The 24,481-nt window shown below is 40.8% G+C and overlaps 1 protein-coding gene across 1 annotated transcript in view; it reads left to right on the forward strand.

Moving 5' to 3' along the window:
* The window catches only part of LOC139290153 (E3 ubiquitin-protein ligase SMURF2-like), a 59,056-nt gene that overhangs the window by 13,632 nt on the left and 20,943 nt on the right, over positions 1-24,481 (forward strand). The window contains exons 2-5 of the mRNA XM_070911850.1: positions 11,557-11,595; positions 14,539-14,647; positions 20,025-20,158; positions 23,934-23,999. Coding sequence (XP_070767951.1) covers positions 11,557-11,595; positions 14,539-14,647; positions 20,025-20,158; positions 23,934-23,999 — 348 coding nt within the window. The remainder of the gene's footprint in view (positions 1-11,556; positions 11,596-14,538; positions 14,648-20,024; positions 20,159-23,933; positions 24,000-24,481) is intronic.

Here is a 24,481-nt window from a genome sequence, read left to right on the forward strand (position 1 = left end):
CACACATACACACACAAATGTAGCATGGACATATACACAGTTATTTTTATGCCCAGACAAACACACACACTCCTGGGGGACGGATGTAGTTGTGGTTTAACACTTTAATGAGAGTGCAATGCCTGCTGCTATGGCATACTTACACCCTTTTGTTGTTTTTAAGATTATGTAAATATCACAAGGACAAAAAGCAGGTTTTAGCAGTTTTGAATGAAAATCAGCTTCTAAAACTAGTTACAAACCAAACTAAATTTTAACTAAGATTGTCTAAACCTGCATTTTGGCATTTTTTGTTACTGAACTTGTCAGGTGAGCAGCTGCAGGCAGTAATTTCAGTTTGGGTGAGCCTCAAACCTCCAACACACATAATATAATCATTGTCAAAAATATAGCAAAAATATTGCTGTCTTCTTTTGTCCCTGCTTTTGTCTCATACCAAGGCAAGGAAAACCCTCTTCCAGTCCAAACCCAGATAGTTTGACCTTGTGTGAATCATATGCAGTGGTCCCTTGCTCTTAAATAGTGACAAGAATCGCTGCATTCCTGAGACAGTTGTTGCATGAATCATATACAGTATGGTACAGCATGCCAGGGATAATATAATATAATATAATATAATATAATATAATATATCTCCCAGCCACAACACCATGTCTACACAGGAGGCGTAGTGTGAGCAGCACGTTGGCAGAACAGCAGCCACTTCAGTGCTCTGTGTGTATCAACATTGAGTGTAGGTCACCCAGTTTTTGGCAGTACTCAGAGCCCAATACACAATCTCTGTGGTGACGCACATATTTTCACGGAAGAAAGTAGACATGAAACGTAAAAATACACTTTGCCTCATGTTAACATGTGTATAGCGCAAGTAAAACGCTAGCCGTTATGCGGCCTGTGTAGACAGCTGGATTGAGGGTGTCTGTTCCAGGGCTGTCACATTTCCAATAAGCCAAGCCTTAATCTGTTCCTTCAGACACGCGTGAGAAGGACGACTAAAAATGGGCTGAAATGCCTCTCATGTAAACACACCATTAGTGTACCTAATGAGTAATATGGAAAGGACTTTCCTGTGGTATGATATGACACCTGACTGTATCTAAATCAAACGTCAGCCTGAATGCTTCCTGTATGCATATTCTTCCATTTACTCTGTGACTCAGTCTTTAGATGAGCTTGACTCACTGCGGCTTATTCTAACCCCCTTAATTCTTTTATTTCTGTATCCCTCCCTCCATCCTTTTCTCTCTGCTTCATGTCACCTTTCTTTCTTGGTTTCTTACCATCCAAGCTCTCCATCTGTTAATTATTTGGCAGCTTTCCTCCACCTAAAAACAAATTTACTCCCTGTGTTCTTTCCTAATTTCAGTTTCTCTACACATCACCTCCTATCCATTTCTGTTATTATATTTTGTCAGAATGCTATGGCAGCTTCTTAATGAATGATCTAACGGCAAAGGCTGGGCAATTTTGTGCATTTTGCCCTAGAGTAAATGGAGTGGGCCGTGCAAGAGTTAATTTATTCTTGTTTGCTAACAGGCCTTTTTTCCTTGGCTTGCAGTGCAGCTATACATAAATTGGAAATCCTGTTTTGTTTTCACATCTGACATTTTTAAGCTTTATATTATCCTCTGACACCTACATTAGGTTTGACGGCATCACTGGTGCTAGTTTTAATATAGTAATGTGACCCCATTTATTATAAACCAAAATAATGGACAAAAAGTGCTCCTTGTATTTCAGAGAGGCATACATGTTGATCGATGAGCCAACTCATCTATGAGCCATCTCATCTAAGTTGAAAAGGTTGAACTTTAGTTGGATGGTAGGTAAATGTCAGCCAACAAGACTTGTACAAACAAAGGTTTTAGGACATCCTCCTAATAATACAGCCTTGGTGATTTCAGTGCAGACTTGATTTGACAAATGTTAAATATCCCATGTGCACACCATACATTTCCAAACATATTCTGGTCTACTTTGCTCATTCTTGTATCCTTCCTCTCCTCTCCTCTCCTCTTATCTCTTTCCGCCATCCCTGCTACTCCCCCCTCAGTGTTTCCACTGTTGCCAGAGTGTCATCACTGTCAAAATTCCCTGGTCCAAATTAACTTCTCCACTTTCTTTCTCTCCCTCTGCTTTCCCATATTTCTCGCCCTTTCTCCCCCTCTACTGTCTGCATTCCACAGATTTGTGACTCGAGATAGACCTCTCTCCACCCCTCCTCACATTCCTCCCTCCCTTCTTCCCCATTCCACCGTAGATTCCTTCCTGCAGATGAACAATTTCGTCTTTACCTTCTCACCCCTCACCAACCCAGCCCTCCTCCTCTGTGTAGTGACTACGTTCCACTTCCATTCCTGACTCCAGATTGTTGGCGTCTCCTCGGGGAGCAGAGGGGAGGGGGATGGGGGAGTGTCAGCTGTAGACTGCTGGCCTCACAAATGAATGACATAATTGGCATCCCGAGCATTTACTGGGCTGGAGAAAGGCTGAGGTTGGGAAATTGAGTAATGGCTTTCCAGAGGAAGTGCAATGTAGATTAGATTCCCAGTTTGGCAACATTGCCCCATTTTGGACACCCATAAATGCTAATTCACACCACGCCATCATTATTTGCTACAGTGTGTACTTGTTGCAGCAACATAAAGTTGGTCACGTACACACAGTGTACTTGTGCTTGACGTTTTGCCAACATGTATTCTCTGTGTGTTCTAGTGAGTGAGCGAGCCCGTCAGGGAGGCGTGAGTACGGGAAGAGGAAGTGTTTTGTTTAACTGTTGAACAATGCTGTGAATGAGACAGCATGGGGCTGTAGCAAGAGTCATAACAGGGGCAAAGGCAAAGGATGTGGGCCTTCCCTTTTAAATCTGAATGACTGTCATTAATGACTTGATGGGGGCGGGGTGGGGCGGGGTGTGTGTGTGTGTGGGGGGGGGGGGGGGGGGGGGGGGGGGGGGGGTCAGTGGGTGTGTTAGGAGCATTTTTAGTAGTTTCAAATGCTGGCTTTTGCCACATGTACATCTCATTACTTAGTTATCTAGATTTTGGAGAAGTAGGGATGTTCCTTCAACGTATGACCTTTTCCTTATATTGTTAATCTTCCCACTTTGTTTTGGTACAATTTTCTGTTAGTGAAGCTACCTGAGGCCTAAAACATTGTTGTCATAACTGCATACTTGTGGTTAGGCATGCAGTTTTTTTTCAACCACATCTCTCACTGTCCTCCTACACTTTTCAGTTTTGACAGGGTGGGGTTGTGTTGGCTTTATGCACTCTATTATAAGGAAATGTATCTAGTTACTTTATACCACACCATAAACTGTAAAAAATGTCTCAAAGTCTCTTGACTTACATTTGACTTGTCTTCCTTTCTCTGCTTAGGTTGCATTTAATTGAGCTCGGCCATGTTCCAGTTCCTGTTTTGAAGTAGTGACTGTTGGCTCATTGAAACTTTCTGTTTGCTATTGCCTTGTGTTTTGTTGCAAATTGGTTAAACCTTTTTATATGTCTGTCTATTTTTGAAAATGGACAAACGTTCTGCTAAATAATATTTGAAATACTACAAGAATAGAAGCCTTTTTTCACCCTGAGAGATGTTGGCCTGAGGAGGTTTTAGCTGTGGGATTCAAGCCTTTTTCAGGCTTCCGAGACAGCCAAAGTCACACTCCTGTGTGTTGAACACTTCCTTTTAAACAACACTCCACCACACTGTTGACCATGCTAATATTTGGTTCACCGTTCACATTTATGGGTGTGATGTTTTGTTGATTAAATATCAGTACAGCACTAAACAAACTCATTACAGAATCACAACTTGAATTTGACTGATGGTTTGGCTGTGACACTCACTGACAGGTTTATTACCCGTGTGAGATTCAAAATTGTATCATTATTGCACTTACGTTTGGGTTGTATTGCCAGAAAGTTAAAGGAAGCTAATGATAGATTTAGATGACAGTTCCATGTAGAGGGAAGGTGTGTTTTAGTAGATTAATGACACAGAGTTTAAATCATAACAAATGTAAGCATGAATATTGTTTTCAATGTTGTTGGCTGCAATATGTTATGCTGTATTGCAGGTGGAAAATACAAAATGTGAAAATTGGCGCGCTCGGCTTACATTAAGACATGTGTAACATAACATAATGTCCACTGGAAGCAGCTGCATTGTATTCCTGCTGTGCAGCGCCTTTTGGAGCTGATGAACACAGCCATCCAATGTACATGTGTGCAATGTGTCATTGTCCATTGGACTTCATTACATACACCTGTGCAATCCCATTAAACTGATTTCTGATAACAAAACGAATCCTTTTATCTCAACTTGTCCTTATACACCAGCCGCACTAGAACCAAATCTGCACTAAACTGAAGAAGAAATAAAAAGATCCACTACTACAAAACAGTGTTCTTCATAACAGGGTCAGCATCCAAGCTCTGAAACTGGATGCTAATGCAGCATGGCTTCACTGTCCCGTCCTTGTAGTGCTGCTGGAGAATTAATTGAACAAATGGACCACAAAATGGCTGTGCTTGACCGTGGAGTTGGCAGTGCACAATCACGCTATCGTCTACTAGAGTTACTGACCACAAACCCTTTGTCTAGGACAGAGCAACCCAACTCTGTGGTTTGGTAATGTTAACAGAGTGCAAGAGGCTAGAGGCATGCTGGTGGTTCAGTGGACTGTACAGTGCAAATCATACACTTTTGTGAACTTGAATACAGCTCATGTCCTTTGTCTTGTCACCCTCTTTCTTAACAAATACAATATTATTTTTCCACAATTATTTTACAGTGCCTGGATCTTCAGGCAATTTGATCAAGCTTTATCACCATTCAAACTCCTGTGTGTAGTCACAACATCAACCATCATCAACAAAATAAGTTTCCTAATATACAATTCATTTTTCTAGAAGTAACCAATATCTTATGATTAAAATTAAGCTGTGAAGCTTCGCACCTTTGCTGCAAATTTGCACACAACTGTCACAGCTCTCATCTCTTCTTCAGCGTGAATAATACCACCATGAATGAATGAGTCACACCACTCAGAATTATGTGTCTTCATCAGTGTGTTGGGACAGCATTTACAGCAGCATATGTTCTTGTTTAAAATGGATTCATTTCGTACATATGTATCAACCAAAAATAACTTTATCCATCAAACTGTGATGCAGTTTCCAAACAGAGTGCCCTGTTTGGGTTTAAAGGATTTGAACATCAGACTCATCCCACCTCCTACCCCCTTTTATCAACGAACAGAGGCGTTAAATAACCAGTGCAAATGGTGACTTGGAGACTCCCTTGAGAAAACAAATGGGAATCCCCCGACACCCCACTGCCTCTGTCTTTTTACGACCTTTCACCTTTTGACCAGAACTAACGCCAACCTTCAGCCTGACTTTTGTTGAAATCAGACACAGAGACGATACAAAGGTCCCGCCCCTCAAACTGCCTCTCTTTGTGGTCTGAGGTACATTGTGCACATTTTGTTCTTGCTTTTTGTAATACACAATTATCATACATATTTGAGCAGTGATTTACGTAAATTGCAGTGTGACATTACTGGGGCTGTATTTATATTTATATAAAAAAAGTCCTATTGCAGAGGGATTTTTCATATTACAAAATGTAATGATTGCATATTATTATATTAAATTATATGTAAATAGAAATTTCTGCTGAGCCCAACTGTGTTGTGTTGAATTGTTATTATTTACCCATTTGACAGGGAATAGCTGTTCTGTTTGGTGTCCTGTCTGTTAACATGAGGCCACAGGATGAGCACGATATTCACACATAAAGCTAATTAGATCTTTGAAACATATTTAACTGTCATTTATTTATGAGTCATTTGTAGCCTTGTACTCATCATATGGCACTGATTTTACGCCCCGCTGGTGATTGACATATTCGAGGTACCAAGACATCAAAATTTGTTTCTTTCATGTGTTCTTTTTTTATTGTCTTGAAATTCTGGTTTGCAAGCTTAGTAAAGGTGTTGCCTTGAAGGGTATACTACCGGTTCCCCTGGGCATGGGAAGCTGTGGTTGACCTCTGAAGCCTAAGGGTATATTGTCTGGGTCAATGACAGGCCACGGTCTGTCTCCATCTCCCTTAGCTACCAGACGGTGGTAAAGGCGTTATCCTAGCATGTTAGTTGCTTAAATGGATAGGCTTGGTTTGGTGTGACTGATTTATGGCCTGTTTCAGACTGTGGCATGGGGTGACTCACCTACATATGGTCCCAAAACAGCAGCTGTTTCAAATCTTTTTAATACACAATGGAGCAGAGTTGACCCCTTTTTGACCCTTTAACTACTAGCACAGCTTGGTTTAAGGTGAGGGCAACTTTGGGTGGTCGAATGACTAAATCAGCAATATTCAGATAAAAACGGAAGTTAATGTGAGCTCTTTATAGTTTTTTTTCTCTTCTCGAAGCTGAATTTTCTCCTAAATAAATGCTCTCAGACATGGAATGTGAGCACAATTAGATTTTGACCAAATTCTGAGGAATATGTGGGCCGTATTTGACTAAAGAAATATACGTCATATTATCGGTGCACTGAAATTCGTTGTCTTTGTCTTGTTTGTGAGAACGTAATTTGGACTCCTTTTTGGAAGTGTGGCATCAACACCAGAGAAGGTAGAGAGCCGTTGAGGACTTAGTCGTGAGGCCACGTCGCTGACACGGTACTCATCGTCACGGGTTTGCTTAGAAGTGATAACCAAATTTAAAAGGTTTAATTGTAACTTTAGGATGTGACTCAGCTGTTTATAGCCCTTTGGTTTTGAAACCATAGTGTTGTTAAAAAAGGGGCTAAAATAAGACAACATTTTTCCTCCTTTGTCCATCCAAAAGGTTGGGAATTTATGGCAATCTTTTCATCTAACAGAAGTCATCAGAGATCATTTTTAGGAGAGTCTCTGTTGATGGTGGATGGTTGTCATCTCCTCTTCTGCTTATTTGTTTGCAGGACACTGGTGTGTAGCCATATTTACTGTCTCTCCTCTTACTGTTAAAGTGAGAGTCTGTGGTGGGGACGATTATACACAGTCAACACAGAGGGCCGCTTCACCCCAGGGCTTCCTGGTCATTTACTGATTCCTAGTTGACCTAGCTTTCCGTGTTAGGATCTGAATGAGTCTGGTCCTCTGCCAGCCCTGGGTCACCATAGCCTGCCAGCTCACGTGGCAGCTATTCAACACTGCTGGATCCCCACAGGGCGCAGAGATGAGATTTGATTCCTCATTGATGCTAAGGTCCACAGTGGTAGAGTCTGCATAAGCCCAAATAAGATTATCAACATATTTAGGCATGTTTATCAAAATCCCTGTGGGGCTGCTGTATAATGATATTAAACTTCGTGGGGGGAGGATTAGCTGCAAAACCTCAAAGAGTTTTTCTGAACATTTCACCTTTTGTTTTCAAAAAAAGGTCTTACAACCATGTATGAATCTAGGCGGTGACACAGGGTTATTGAAAACAAGTTTTACAAATACATTACATTGTATTTAGTCCACATTGTACAATAGGTCAGCTTTGCTTTGTTAATATAACTGTTTTATAACTCTATAATTTCCTCTATTAAAGGGAGACCATTATAAACTACTTGCTACTCATTTTGGTGGGCGAAACTAGGGCTTGAAAAAATATTTCTTTCTTTCTTAGAAGCAGTACTCTCACCTTCCAACTCGTGAGGTTTTAGGTGGTAATTAGGACTTATGTTAATTGATGTCTTTTCTTCAACTTTTCTGTTTTTTTTTAATTTCTTTTTGTACTTTGCTCTAGTAGTGACGTCAATGCTTTCTCTACAGTGACTCAGTGCTGCTGACTAGCTAAACATTGAATAGAGAAAACCAAGTGTAAAGAACACTTAAAGCTAATAACACACATGTCTAGGTGGCTACACCGTGCACCTTGTTGTTGCATACACTCTCGGTACCTTGTCATCTGTTTTTTATGTGAGACAGGCTGTTGTAGCACTAATTTAGAAGAATCTGAACATTTTTTCACCGTAATTTTGTGCCTTCACAAATCATGAAAACCTCAATGGTAGTTTTATCATTGTAAACACTGGCCTGTCATTATTGCTCCATTGTTAAGTGTATGCCCCCTTTGAACCTATTCATCATCATCAGTAGCAGCAGCCTGCTGTGCCTGGCAGCACAGTTGATGACAATGAGAGAGGCTTTTCCCTCTGTGGTAATTGTAGCTGAGACAGTGGAGCAGTGTGCAGGTTAATCCCTTAATCTTCATTAGCATAGTTTGGTAACCAGAGAGCCAAGTCTTAGTGCTCAGTACACACAAACCTAGTGGCTACTTACCAGTGTTGGCTTTTCAGCAATCGTGAGCACCCACAGCGAATACATTGACACCGGCTATGATAAAATCAAAAATTTAGTAATAATAACATTTTAGCTGAATGTCACAGAACATTTTTAAACACTTTTTGAAGGAGTGTCCAGACCTCTGAATCATAGCCAACATCTCTTATATGATCAGCAGTTGAACTGAATGAATGAAGTGAAACAAAATGGCAATTCAGATGATCAGATAGTTAGGGCATATTTTGGAGCCTATTCAATTGAGTCCTCTGTGCTACGATTTGCCATAAAGTTGGACAAATGAATATAGTTTGCTAGAGTTAAAACCTTTTCTTAGAGATTATTATACTATGATTATACAAACCTACTCTCAAGCCCATCTCTGTTCAGACTCCATAAAATTAGGGCCTTGAGCCAAGATTTGCTAAATCTTGTCATATTATGAGATTCAGGTTTCTCCCTGTGAGTGAATATCTTCAAGAAATTGACCCATAACACACTCCGGTTTAGGGCTAGTTGGCCATTGCCTGGAACTTGTGATTATTACAGGTTATATCAGAGATAAACTAAAGCCATGCTACTTGTCTGCCTGTTACACATTATGCATCAAGCTTTTACTCAATCACAGCATTTTGTCCTGACTAAGAAACTGTATGCAGTATTAAAGGTTCGCAATGGAGTTGACCTCTAGTAGTGCTATGAAGCTGGTTTTCGATGGCTGGGTCCCTGTTTTGTTAGTGCACATGCAGGTGACGCACTATTCCACTGATTAACAGGTGGCGATAACATGCCAAGATATGCCCCAGGGTGCCAGCAAAGGCTGGGAAGAAGAAGAATGCCAGCTGGTAAATGTGGATATAAAACATGCAGGATTAAAAAAATAAAAAATAAATAAGATTTTCAAACGAATAGATCGAATAGAGTTTGTCACTAAACCTCTGCTGCTAATACCCTGGAATACGTGCGCACAAAATAGGCTCATACATATATCTTCAAGGCAAGGGATAAGGCCCAAGATGATGACCCATTTAAACTTTGGCTGATTTTTGTCTCAGAGTTGGATTCTCCGTCCACAAATGTCCTGCCAAGACTTCAGGCCTCTTTTTCTCCTGTTTTTCTCCTGTCTGCCGACAACATGGTGTCCGTTTTATCCCACAGGAGGCTTTTCTGGCTGCCTCCGATTTGGCCTGCGCCCATATTGTCGACTTTGGCAGTGTAATTTCCCCTGACAAGCTGATGGTTAGTGTTCATCCTGTCGGGCCAGTTGGTGTAATTTGGTTTGTGTTGGGATCGTCTGTTCCCATGTTGTGTGATTCTGTCTGATTTGTCTGACTGTGTCATTTTGGTCACTGTCACGGTCTCCACATTGAATGGGTGTAATGCTAGGTTGGTTTCCCAGGCATGTCCATATTTTTTTCTGAAGTGGTGCTTGTTTCTCATTCGTGGCAGGTTCACATACTCTTACATGATCTATTGTGTAATCCATGTACATGATGTCTCCAGCACAGCACTGTTTTGGCGTAGGTGTTTTAATGTGCTTGAAAGATGGAGTAACAACAAAGCTTTTCATGTGGGAAACCAGCTTAGTGATAAATTGTCGTTATAGCATACAAAGTTGAAATTGCAATAGCGCTTTTCATAATGTAGGTTTAAGTTAGCTGTTTGTCTAGTCATTGGCACAATGCTTAAATAAATAAGGACGTCTGAAACTCTACACAAACTTACCCTTATTTCTGCTTTATTACACAGTGGTAGAGGGGAAGTGGCAGAAAATAATGCAAGATAAAGCACATTGAGCTGCAGAATATCTACTTCTTTTGTTTAACCTGTACATAAATCTTGTAGTTGAAGATTAAGTGAGGTAGTTACTCTTTTGCCCAGAGACTAAGGCCATGATTCAGCTGGGAAAAAAAAGAGAGAGGGGTCACCTGTGCCTGTATTGATTTTGAAGTGGAAGTGCCTGCCCATGACCGTGAATAGAAAGAACTGAATGTAGAAGATGAAAGAACTGAATATAGAAGATGGATGTGTGGAAGCACTTGCAGAGAGATTGTGTGTGAGTTTTTCAAGACCTCTTAGAACTGCCTATAATTAATTTAATCAGACAAGTAATTAGGATGTTGATCTGTCTGCTGGCAGTCCGTGATGTTTATTTAACTCCCTTTTACATCTTTAAAGTTCACTGTGGTTTTTATTACCTTCACTGTGGTTTTTATTACCTTTCTCTGCCACTGCTCTTAATTGTTGATGCGTTGCCTGCTTTGTCTCGCTCTATAATTGTCACAGGATTGTCTAGCCAGCTGTAAACAAAGCATCTGCCTGCTTCAGTTCACCTAGGCCCTCCAACACACTAGGAGGGAGACATTTAGGGAGGGAAATAAAAAAAGACAACAGCAGACAAACCCAAACACAGACTAACTCTTTTGCTTGCTCTGTCTCTGTTGAAAGCCATTGTATGTTGTCTGTGATGCAACCCCCCCCCCCCTCGGGACTTGCTTCATACGGGAGAGAGTGCTTTTCTACTCAATATTTTACAAGGAGAACCTCTTAAAACTGGTCTCCTGGCCTGAGACGGGACAGTGAGGATGGACAAACCAATATGTTGGCAAAAAGACATCAGTGATTACTCAAAGGAAACTGTGTCAAGTTTTACAGCTAAGACAGAAATGTATAAATAATGAAATCTTTGAGTTAGCTTGACTTTTTCTAAAAATATTATCAGAGTTACAGTTAGCCTAATCAAAATGTTGCTCACGTTTACACGTTACTATTGCATTTTTCAAATGATATTAAATAGTAGAATCTTTTTGAGAGTTTGTAATATCACTAGCAGTGTGTGAGGATGTGAAGACTAAAGAAAGTGCAAAACAGCTATATAAGCAGACAGAAGGCTAATGATGCACTAACATGCTGCCTTACACACTGATGATGAGTAAAGACTGAAACACATTTGCCACTGCGGATGTGTTTTATATAAATAGATCACATGCTCTTGGAGTGCTGCTTGTTTTTTTATTTCAAAAGTAAATGTGAAATACTGCATAATTTCTTAGAGTAAATATTCAGTGTAAAAATCACATACCACTGAAAGCTGACTATTTATATTTGGGGACATCCACATTTTTGTGTGCAAACATTCTTTGGCCTATTTTTTTCTTTAAATCTAGGTCTAATCTGATCTGATTTTTAACCTGTCATTAACGTCTCTCTGTATGTCTTCTCTTCCAGTCCTGTGTGCAAAGAACCTGGCAAAGAAAGACTTCTTCCGTAAGTAGAGTCTATTTTTACATGGTGCTATTCCTGTCCCATTCCCTCCCTCGTGCATTAGAATGGGCTTTGTCAGCAGTGGCAGCTTGCTGGCTTTTGTAGCCATGCTTGAAATGAAGTCCCTTAGGAGCTGTCTGTCAGTTATACACACCAGGAGGCCTGGCACGCACAGGGACCCATCGCTAACCTAACTTCTAGCAATAGGTATCACATCCACTGGTACAGAAGCACAGGACTTGATTAAAAAGCTTTGAATTAAACTGGACAGAAATTACACCGTATGTAGTCAGGAGTGGCAATTACATGAGAATAAACACGAACTTCACAGTGTAGTCAAGAAGACATCTGACTTTGCATTTTGTCATAAAAACATCACATAGCATGTCAAATCCTGCCAATTTTGTAGTGGAGGAAAATAAGGAGACTTGAATATGTTGGTAAGTGGTACAAGTAGACCCTGCTGAGCCATTTTTGGCTTTCTATTAGAACACAAGCTAATGTGGATATAGAGAAACTGTAGAGTGCCACGACACATTAGTAAAATGGAATTTGATGGGTTAAAAATCGCACAAACATGCATAGATTTAAATGCTGACTGTTGGATGTCATCCAAGGGAGGAGGAAGTGTGTTTTCTTTGTGGCTTCTAATTTACTATTGCTTTAGGCCGTTTCACTAACTTATGTTTAGATGATCAGGACAGGAGGCCACCCTCTGCCGCTGGCATTAATGTAAGAGGAGATGTATAATTTAGTTTCACTTATGAGACATTTTTCACAAAAGAATATCCCTAAGCAACTCACATTTTTTACCTTAATTGCCAGTTGTGGCCACAGTAAAAGCACTAAATTGCAACAGTAGCTGGGTGTTTAGCTAGTAGTTTGGTTCTCCATTAACCTGGAAGCCATGGATGCAGACAAAAGCGAGTTCATTTTTGTCTAACACACACACAAAGAGGGAAGTCCCACGAAAGAATAAGGGTGACTGAACAGGTTTGGCTTGAGTGAAGTATCGGTGCCCAGAGGTATATACTCTGACACATTTAAAATGCACATGCATGCTCAGAGAAAAAACAGATTAACACTGTGAGGAGAATCCCGTATCAGATTTCCAACTGAATAAGAAACTGTGTAAAAACTTGCCATATAATTGTAGAGTTGAGTAAAGCTTTAATGTCCTGTCTCTCTCTGCAGCGGTCTTTATTCAATGAAGACTAAAACTAAAAATGCCCCAAAAAATTATTTTCAAATAAAGAGAATGGCGATCGATACAATACACATACAGTACATATAATACTTACACAAGTAAACACAAGAATACAGGTTAACGCCAACGTCACTGTTGGTTTTGCCACTTGTCACCAAAACCATTAGAGAAAGCAGTGAAAGACAAAAAGCTTCAGAGCTTCAGTTCCCCTGATGGTCCCATAACAAAGGTCCAGCATCTTACGTGTCTCATAGGACAGGTAACATGCTGGAAAAAAGTGAGGGGACTTATCCACAGAGCAGCAATTAAAGTCCTCCATAAAAAGCTTAGGTGCATCAGGGGATATGCTCTGTAAACACTGCATCACTTTAATGATGGCTGACGTATTGTCCACGTTTGCTTTAGGATGGATATAAACAACTGTGATGAAATAATTGCAGAAATTCTCCTGGCTCTTGATAAAAAGTGCACAGAGAAACAGTTAATAACTCAATAACTCCTGGCTGCACACTGTTTCACACCAGCAGGTCTTTACATATAAACACATGCCCCCTCCCTGTACTGTACCAGTATTATTAGGTTCCTGATCCAATCTCATATCCAATCTTATACCTTAAATACTGCACATTAGTGAGCATAATCTGTCTCGTAGTCTCTGGAGCACTCCTCCCTTCCTTCCCTTCTTCCTCACTCGAACAGTCCTGGTTCTAGTGGGGTACATTCCTTCCTTCCTTCCAGATGTATAACATGGTGCATGGTTCTCAGAAATTCTCGGCTGCACTTGAGTCTGCGAGGATGGTTGTGCTCCTGCAGGCCAAAAATGGCCGTAAAAAAAGACCAGTATCACAAAAAAAAACCTTCATGATCGTAAGATGGCAATGGATCAGACAACAGCTTGTACAAATTCCCCTTCTCCTGGCAGGGAGTATCAAACAAACAGAAACAACAAAGCAAAATAACAAATAAAGGAGACTGCTGCTACGCGTCGCCACAATTGCAGCGACCAGACTACAACTGCTCTACATTTGTTCTACATATGCCTGCACTTGCACTCCATCTCTTTGCTGAGTAGATGTTTCAGACACAGAATTCTTTGGAGAAGGTTTTGTCAACAGTATTTGCTCGCCATCTTGTGATTACTATCACAGATGAAGAGTAAGAGCAATATTTTACCTCACAAAACACTGTGTTTAACCTGCATGTCCTGCACGATGTTTGGAGTGGTTGGACAAGTTAGAATATCGGGAAGCATATGAAATAGTGAGGTGACCAAGATCAATACAAGAAGACACCTGCACAGTGAGGCCAGTGACCTTCCTATGGTGTTCATTCATATAGCCTTCTCAGTTGGACACAGCAAAGCCTACATCTGTGGTCAGGGTGAAAGTGTCAGCATGTGCAGTCTGACCTGGTTTCATGACACTGTTTGGTTGTGGTGTTTCCTGTAGAGATGGGGATAAAATGTAATGCTCAACGGCAGTTAGCAGACTACCCCATTAGTCAAAAAAGTGAGAGGGAGGGAGTGTTTGGAAAGACCTGAAATGGAACTTTAATAGGTACTTATGTGAAGTAATTCTGTGTGATTTTATGGTTAAGAGTGAAGTGTGTACATCTACAGTTGCACACACCATCACACACATTTTCCTTCATGAAAGGGGTATTGGGTATTGGTGACTTCACTAGGTTTGTACAGTTGCCAAACAAAGCCTTCTCACTTGCCTCTGTCTTTTTTTTTACAGGGTTGCCAGACCCTTTTGCCAAAGTGGTGGTGGACGGCTCAGGACAATGCCACTCTACGGATACTGTGAGAAATACGCTGGACCCAAAGTGGAATCAACATTATGATCTGTAAGTCAACAGGAGCACTGTGGAGCAGTGTGACGTGTTGTGGTATGACATTTATGCCTCATTAAGAAACAAATGTGTGTGTGTGGATATGTGTATGTGGTCACGCACCACCTGAAACAGCATACTGGATTTGCTCTCTAGTATGTCTCTGTGTGGAACTGCTTTGACAAGAGTTTCAGGAATGTAGATTGAGTTGCCTCTTTACTGTGTGCAGAAACACCCATCTATAAAGCTTTTGAGCTGTTTTACATGTGAACAAAACATGTTGTGGAGTGAGATTGTAGACATTCCGTATCTCAGGCCTCACCAGGACGTATGCATATGAGATTTATTTTGGAGGGGGGAAACATAACTCGTACTGATATGAATTCCTTCTTTCTCAAATCATAGATTCTTCCTATTTTGGGTATTAGAAGATGGGGTTTGCTAAATAGTTTTGCACTCCTGAACAAAGTCCTCTGTGAATTGGGATTTTTCTGGCTTGCTCACTATCACTGAGCCAAATGTGGCTTTAAATAGGCCAACACACATTTCTAGTGCTACTTTATTTTAGTTATCTCTTTTAGGGTAAGCCACGTATCAACCTTTGTGAATCTTCTTCTTCCAACCTGAATTTTTTCTCTCCTTTCACTTTCTGTCAGTCTCAGAAATGTAAATGCAAATCACTGGTATTTCAAACTAAATCCATGAATAATACAATGGTCAAAGAAACCAAAAGGGATGCAGGAGGGAAAAGCTTCTCATATTTGCTTTTCACATTGCTGAGAAAAGTTACAACATGTGGTCATTTTGTTGTCCATTGGCCTCAAGCTATGGCCTACAAAAAGACAAGAACAGAATGACCATTGCACTCCACAAGTGCACCTATGAAACTATGTACTTGACTCGGTGGCAGGAGGAGTGTTTTCACTGGGGCTGTGTGCTGTGAATGTTCCCTGAACTGAGGTCTGTGTCGACAGGCCGTTACAAGGAGTGATCACCCCAAAGGACCCACTGGCGACCAAGTTTATGTAGTGGTGAGAGATGGAGGGAAACAGTAGTAGTAGTAGAAGAAGGAGTAAGCGGAAATGGAAGCCTGATAGAAAGAGTTGGACATTTGCATTAGTGAGAAAGAGAGCCGTGAAGGGAACGGTAGGTGGAAGGGGTGCACTCATGAATTACAAAAGAAAAGATGATGAATAGTTATATGGTGAAAACATCTTACCTTCCTGGGCATACTTTCATTTTCAAGCACACACCTGTTTTGTAATGCCTCTTGTGCCCTGTCAACATCAACCCCAGATCCTCTCCTCCTTTTACATAATTCTCTACCTCCTCCTCAATCCCCGCCCTCACGGAGGAGTGTGTTTCCCGCCAGCGACCCCTGGCCTCTTCCTCTGGTTCAGGAAATGGCTAACATGCCACAGAAAGCAGATGGGAGTGTGGGCTTGGCAGATTGCCATCTCGCCACACCCCCATCTCCAGCCTCCAGCTTTAGGAGGTGGGGTCTTTTCTCCACATGACACTGATACTGATATATCATTATGTCCATGTACCATACGTACCCTACAAAAATTATATAGTTTTAACTACAGTTGATGCTCTATAATTTATATTGGTATCCTGTGCAAAAATATGTATAAGGACATATAGACCCAGACAACTTTTTGAAAACATTTTGTAAATGTCGAAAGTTCATGAACTCACAGTTGTATGTAGGTCTGGTTTTGGCAAGTTGCCTCCTCATGCTTGGCCTCCAATTTCCAGCCCTTTTAGTACAACTCTTCACATTGCTTTGGTTAGAGGGTCAGATTCACTCTCTGCTCCCTCTGCCTTCGCTCCATATTAAATACTGTACATGTTGTGCTGTGCATACCATGTCCCCCTCATGAGAGCCTGTGTTACCTTACCAGTCTCCACACATACTGCCTGAGCAAGATTTGGTTTGTCCACAGTAATAAAATGTTGAACATACCAGTGGCACTAGCACTGCTACAGTCAGTTTTTACTCTCCCTATGTCCATCTATATTAAAAATGCATTGGAAGTAGTTGACAAATTGACTCTCATCACAACCTACCTATCAGAAGCCTTGGAGGTCTGTATGGCACACATACCCACCTACAGTATAATCAAAAAGTGAGTAACTCCAGACATTGATGGGTAGTGGTTTAACCTGGGGAAGATTTCTCTCTGCTTCATCCCTGTCTCCAGTGAGTTGGCGCAGTAAAAACATGGGTTGACACTGCTAACAGAAAGCAAATTGTTTCTCTATGCCTGGAGAAGGCATGGTTTTGGTTGTATATTCAATAAGTGTTGTGTCTTTCTCAGTCTTTGACTGGCACAATTCAACCACCTTCAAAAAGCACCAACTCATTATGCTTTGCAAGTGAGATAATTGTTTAAATATTCACAATTTTCCTTTATGAGAAGCAGGAAATGTCTGTGGAAGCTCATGTCCAAAAGTGGATGAAGAGAAGTGAAATGGGGTGCTTAGTTTAATGTAATAGCAAAGATCTGTTTTGAGGGAATCGAGGAAGAATGCTTTGGCATCAACTCAATTTACATAAATCAGAGATCAAGGTACGTGATATGGATGCGTCAGAGCTGTAGAATCTGCACTCTGATTTTATTTTTGTCTTTATAGATGTTAACAACTGAAGGCTGTCCAACATTAATATGAAATATCTCCAATCTGGAAAGAAATATTATTTTTGATTTCCCAATGTAATGTAGGTTCCCTGGCAAGAAAAAGTTTGGGAAGTCGTGCATGTCTGGATTTTGTATGTCCTGGAAAGCTAACCTGGATTTGACCCAAGAAGTTTTTTCCCTCTGCTGCTCTTGTCTGTAGGATAAGGAATGCTAATCCTTATTTTTGTTGTGGCCGTAACCACTTAATGAAGTGTGTGTGATGTTGTTTCTAACTGTGTTGTCTCTGTGCTTGACCACTAGCATTTAGTAGCTCATCATATTTTCTGTTTCATGTTCTTGTTTACGAAGAAGGTTTAAGTGGTTTCTTATGGAATTGAATAATGGAGTGAATAGAAAAATGAAAATGCCAAGAACATTAGGAGAACCCTGCACATACTGTTTTGTTTGAAGCCTGAGCAGCATTCACAAGAGGAATCTCCTAATAAAATGATGAATCTAACAATGAATTATTATCACATTATTAATTAAGAATTAATTTCTAATTGATGTTGTCTATATTATAACATTATCTTGGCATAATATTTTTGTTGTCATCTAGTAGGTATTATGTAATCACTTGCAAAATTGTCCTAGAAAACCAAGCCTAGACATGTTTTGAAATATTTAAGGATAACATGTAAGGATAGAGATGCAAATAATGCTAATGAACACTTTTCTTCAAGGTAACAAAGCCAATAAGTGATGTTGACCAGTTTCAGATGGTCACAAAGTGAGAACTGGTCTATGCAGCTCTGGATTCGTGCGTTCGACAGCAGTCCTCTTCAGAAACGTGGTCCAGTGTTTCCTTTTGTCTGGGCAAAGCAAATTAATTTAATTTCCACACCAAGTTATACTGTGGCCTTGAGAGTTTGTATTTTTGCCAACATCCGTCTGTAGAGGACAGTGAGTCACAGTCAGTTCAGTCTGTAGTTATATTGTGTCGTCTTCTATCAGCATTGGAGTCCAGTTATTAATCAGTGCTGACAGTTGCAGCAGTTCAGCCCACCCCCATCTGTATACATTTGCTGTTGATAGCAGTGTTGTAATAGTTACCTCAGTAGCTGCAATGTTATGTTAGAGGACAAGATTCCCTAACACTGTTTTTAGCACAGTTATTGTGAGTGAGGCAATAACATATTTTTTTCTACCTGTTATCTTATTGTCAGACACTCTGTCATTGTCTGCTATTTCAGTTCTCTTTTTTGTGCTCCTAGATGTGTTGTGCTTTGTACAACACACCTGTTAATCTCACAGTCATACTGTGTGAAGGGAAGAGCATGAGATTAAATTTAGAACACTATAATGTCCTCAGAGAGACAATATGAGTTGCACCACAGCACACAAAACGCAGGGAGCCAGATTGAAGCATAACAGTACAATGCTTAGCACATCTGTTCTAAGAATCAAGGATGAGCTTGGTCAAAATTTGTCTCATCAAATTATTATTTCTCATTGCATCTTTGAGTAAAAACGTTGTCGTAACTATTGAAATATTCTGAATAACCACCACTGTCATATTGTGGTGTGATGGAAGCCTTTTACAAGATAGATGGTTTGGATCAGAGTACCTACAGTGGTTTCTATCTGTCTGTAAGTATCCACTTATTGGCACATAAGTTTTTAATTAACTCACCTTTATTGGAGAAGAAAATTGAAACTTTAATTGCAACAAACAGCGTGTTCTTTCATCCATTTGTCATCTAATAGTGTTAAATGGCTAGAATTAGATCATAATCAACATGTGCAGTAAAGCACAGGCCTAAACACAAAAGCATCTGCTGAGAGAGAAAGAGTGAAAGTGCCAAGATGCTCTGCTACTGCATCCTGATCAGTCTGTCTGATAGTAGCGAGAGACTGAATCACTGGACACTAAAAAAAGAAGTGCAACCCACACACGTTGTAGTTTGATTTCAGTGCAACAGAAACATCTGTGATTTGGCGTACATACCAAACCTATATGTTTTCATGTGTTTAGTAGGGAAACCCCACTCCTCACAAGTGCATACAAAGCATAATATAGAGCTTGGTATCAGTGCTGGCAGCAAGGCTGTAATTACGTGTGTGTGTGTGTGTGTGTGTGTGTGTGTGTGTGTGTGTGTGTGTGTGTGTGTGTGTGTGTGTGTGTAATTGTGCATTTGAATGTTGAACTCTGTGTTTACTGCGGGAGCTGTCTGGGTCTCAGACAGTGGTGGAGCACATCACGGGGACTTCCTCTGTTCTTTAACCACGACTAGACTAGCCTCAGCTACGCTAAATCTGCACAAACACGCAAGCACATACACACAAGTTACTTTAAAATCAGCTAATAGGCCTCATTACACAGTCTGAAAGTCTACACCGCAAACACGGTGTACATTGTTCTCATGCTGTCAGGGAGAAGCAGCTGGAAGAAATGTGAAATAGAAGTTTTTGGCTGTGTTTTTAGTCAGTGTATTTGTTAATGTTTTGGAAAATGTGTTGCCTGTAAGCGTGTCGTAGCTTATGATTAAATTTAATTATTAATTAAATTAACAATCTTTCATACCCTGTGTGTTGATGAAAACCTACTCTGCGGGGGAGCTCAAAGTTCAAAGAACAATGTGCACACAAGCATACACCATGTCTCATTGGACCTTTTGAAATTTTATACACATTGTCAGGATTACAAACTACTCCTCTTTAATGCCTTATTAACCTGTTTTCCGTTGCTCCCTCTCTTCCCCTGTCAGATACATTGGAAAGGCAGACTCAATCACCATCAGTGTATGGAACCACAAGAAAATCCACAAAAAGCAGGGTGCAGGATTCCTGGGCTGTGTCCGCCTCCTGTCCAACGCCATCAACAGACTCAAAGACACTGGCTGTAAGTACCTGTTTGTGTTTGTGTTTGTGTGTGTCAATCCTCTGTGTCCTTGAACACTCAGGTCACTGATGTCTGGTCTCTTCATGCTCCCTCTGCATGCTCACTGTGGTCTTTACCCTAAGGTGCCAGTCTTGGTTGTTAGTGAAAGGTGATGGGGAGGCTCTGGGAAATACAGAATGAATAAATGAATAACTACACAGCAGCTGGGTGAGCCATGTTAACCTCTCTTCACACATGTATGCACACACATCCTACACTCGGCACTCTTAGTCTGACAGATAAATGTCTAGACCAGACCTAGTGTCTCCAACAACAACACAAACTTCATATCAGGGGAACCTTGCTTGTGCTTCTGTTTTATCTGGCTGCAGCAGTTTGATAGCAAGCTAGCCTGCTGCTACATTTTGTAGCTCTTTCAACAGTGCCGCTGTCCCATCCACAGCTCGCAGCCTGCTGCTGCTTCAGTGCCAGCTATTCATTGCCATAAGATTTATAGGCACAATACACCAGCAACTCCTCTAGGCCACACATATCAGAAATATTGCTTGCTGCAGACATCTGGCACCTGGGACTAAATCAATAGCCACAATTCATTTTACAGCAATGTGACGTTCTGTCAGGGAAACAAATTGCTTTTATTCTTAGAAGCATAGTCCTGCTGATATATTTATTGTCACTGTTTGGCACAAGATGCAAAAAAAGAGGAAGAAGGATGCTGTTTTGGGATACTTGAGTGATAATCCTCGGTAGAACACAGAGTTGATCTCAGGCTTACGTGGGTAACCTACAAAGGAACAGCTATGATTTTTGCACAGACACACATTCTCAAATGGTTAGTTTCTTTATTTCATGGCTTCAGACTTATTTTCTCTGTGCAGTCCACATGGCCACATGCTAGTTAGCCCTGTCTGCATTGTTGGCAGTATCAGTCAGTTGATACTGACACACATAACTGTAGTAAATACGGTGAAATTAACATTCCTTCCGCTCATTCTCCTCCTTTCCTTCAATACATCTTCCTGACCTGTCTTCAACACACCACACTGAGTCACATTTTCCTTATCTCCATTCATCCATTCCAGTCACACCCCACAGCTACTTAAGGGAGTTATCTGTCCGAATATTATTGACATTTGTTGGATGCTTTTTTTATCCAAACTGTATAGTTGGATACTTCCATGAATAGAGGTAGTTGTAGTTTTGTTGGCCCTGATGTAACAGCCTCTTACGCCAAACTCCAAACTGTCAAGTTAAATGCTTATGCTTTAATGCATGCTGTAATGTAAAGACTCCTAAATGGCATTCTTGGCTCATAAAGTTCACCCCCTAATCCACCAAAAACCACAACAGCCTCAGTGTTGCCACAAAAGGGACCTTGATGGCCATGGAAGCCTGGTGCCATACTTTTAGCCCACTGATTGCCAAAGGACGTGCCCTTAGATTTACCCACAACATCCAGAAACAGACTGTATAGGCTCCAGTTAGGCTCCACACCAGCCACTTACTGTGCAGCCAACATGGCAGAAATTATACTTGATCGCAGCCACAGGAAGTGGACAGGGAGACATGATCATGATCTATGACAAGACACCAGTGCTCACATTATCCCTTTGTCCTTGTCCTGTGTGCTGGACAGTGCCCAGTCTGTGGTCTGACCAAGATGCGTTCTCACACACACACACACACACACACACACACACACACACACACACACAGACAAACGTCAAAACACAAGCACACACACAGACTTTACTGGAATTGCCTTGGTTCCTAGAAGTCATATTCATATACATAGCTCACTTTGTCATCCAAGGCAAACACAAACTCACACAAAACAGTTTCACTCCTGCACCCACCCACCCACACACACACACACACACACACACACACACACACACACACACACACTCTTGCAAACCAAAAGGGCATCCGGCAAGATTGTCTAGTTTACTAGAAGTCTGTCTGGCTCTGCACTGAGCTCCACTTCCTGTAGCATCGCAGACACAAACCTCTAAGTCCTCTGTCCCACTTATGAACTCTCAAACTCACTAACTCACACACCACCAGTTTTTCAAAAGGACTTGACTGAATACACACACCCGCTTTGAACCCTGTTGTTTATTTGTGTGTAGTGTTTATAGTGTTGATGTAATGGCTAATTATATTTACTGATTGTGATGCAGCTGATACCACAGGTTTTACATATGCATACAGACATATACACACACATGCAGAGACAGATGTAAGCTAAATTAACCGACACATTAACACACATTTATGTAGTTTGTTCATTGTAACACACAGTTTTCTGAGCTCTGAGGAATTGAATGGTGCGGTGAGGGCTTGTGGTTAAAGGTCTGTAAATGTTCTGTCTCTCTGTTTCCCTCTTCTCTGCTTAATATTCCAGCCATGTAAGGCTTAGACCATCCCTGTTTAGTCTAGACACGTATCCGGAACAGATGCGCACACAAACACACACACACACACACACACACACACACATGCGCACACAAACACACACACACACACACACACACACACACACACACACACACACACACTCTCACTCTCACACTCTCTCTCTCTCTCTCTCTCTCTCTCTCTCTCTCCCTCTCCCTCTCCTGGAAACAAGCTATAGGGTTGTTTAGATCTGCTTAGTCTTTACATGCAAATACACATCGTTTTATGTGCAGGCGACATCGTACAGGCTAACCAAAGACTTGACAAATCCAGTCTGACTTTGGTTTTAGTGGATAACTGGGGCATCTTTTTATCTTCCTTTCTCTCACTCACTCACGCCTTTTCTGCATATTGCCCTTCCTTGTCCTCTCACACATCTTATGTCTGAATATGTTTCAGTTTTTTATATTTAAGTAAGCCAGTACCCTGCAGACACACACACGCACACACACAGGTTGCATTGTTAATGGGTACCAATTGATATCACTCTGGTCATGCACATGTTTTCCTGTGTGATTGGTGTGTGTGTGGGGGGGGAGAGGCTGCTGAATGTATCTGTGTCTGGACGTTGTTCAGAGTCTTCCTGGGTTGTGTTTCTGTGCTCTCTGTCTGGCAGTGCTATCCTTTGAATGACAAAACACATTTTGCATCCAGAATTTGTGATATTTTGTGTCTCCACGTTTTAATTATTTCACACACAATCGGTGAAGCTGCAGAGTTGACTGTTGTATTTTTAACATTTTAAAGGCACACTTGTATACGGACTTAATTTATTATATCAGAGTTTTAACTTTCTACTTCACTATGTCCTGTTTGACTCATGCATAGGAAAAAATAATTGAGGCCCTGTGTGTTTGTGGATTGTATAAATTTAAAGAACATTGTGAATTAATTTGTATGTATTTCCAAAAACAAAATTGATCTCTGCTTGACAATATTGCTATCTTTAACAAAATAATGGTTCCAAAGGCTTTTCATCACTGGTCATCTTTATCCCCGGTGGGTTACCTTGAACAAGGTGCTATTTACGTGGCTATGGTCGCAATAACTTTCCAGGGTTACATCCAGTTACATTACAAGGTAACATCCACTGTGCATGGATCTATTTCTCAATCCGGCCTTTCTAGATAGTGTTTCATCGTCTCAACACGCCCACACCAACGCAGCCCTCTGCAGTTATGTTTTCAGTCGGAACGCCCAGTTACTGAAATACAACAAGTTTCCCATCAGCTTAGTACCTGGATGTGTTGATGGTTGTGAACGGGGGCAGATGCTGAATCAATGGTTATGTGTCTTGTTTGGTTTTTCCCTGCAGATCAGAGACTGGACCTGAATAAGCTGGGCCCCAATGACAATGATACTGTGAGAGGACAAATAGTCGGTAAGAAACACAAATGCATACACGCACAATTTCAGTTCCATACAAAACAGAAATTCAGCCTCAAATAACTAACATTAATCATTCTCATACTAAACAATATTTGAAATTATGATTGACATTTGAGCCAAGTCCTGGTAGAGACAACTCTGGATGTTTCATTGCATTGCATTATTTAAACACTAGAAAGCACAAATAGACCCAGACTGCATCCTCTGTCTCAATACTCTGACTCAGTTCATTACCTAACCACTGAACCACAGAGTGGAATTTTTGTTTTTATTCTCTGGCTTTGGAATATATTTAATATCTGTTACCAACAAAGTCTTTAATTTTCATGTTTTTGCTTTCCTTTGCATTAATGTCAGAGGAGAGAAGGAAATGGGAAGAACATGAAAAAGACAAAAAAAGTATAAAAAGCATTAGTGGAACAGGAACCCACATACAATAGGGACTTAATACAAAATGATGAATGTACTAAATAT

This window comes from Enoplosus armatus, chromosome 2 (assembly GCF_043641665.1).
Source record: "Enoplosus armatus isolate fEnoArm2 chromosome 2, fEnoArm2.hap1, whole genome shotgun sequence".
NCBI classification, from domain to species: domain Eukaryota; kingdom Metazoa; phylum Chordata; class Actinopteri; order Centrarchiformes; family Enoplosidae; genus Enoplosus; species Enoplosus armatus.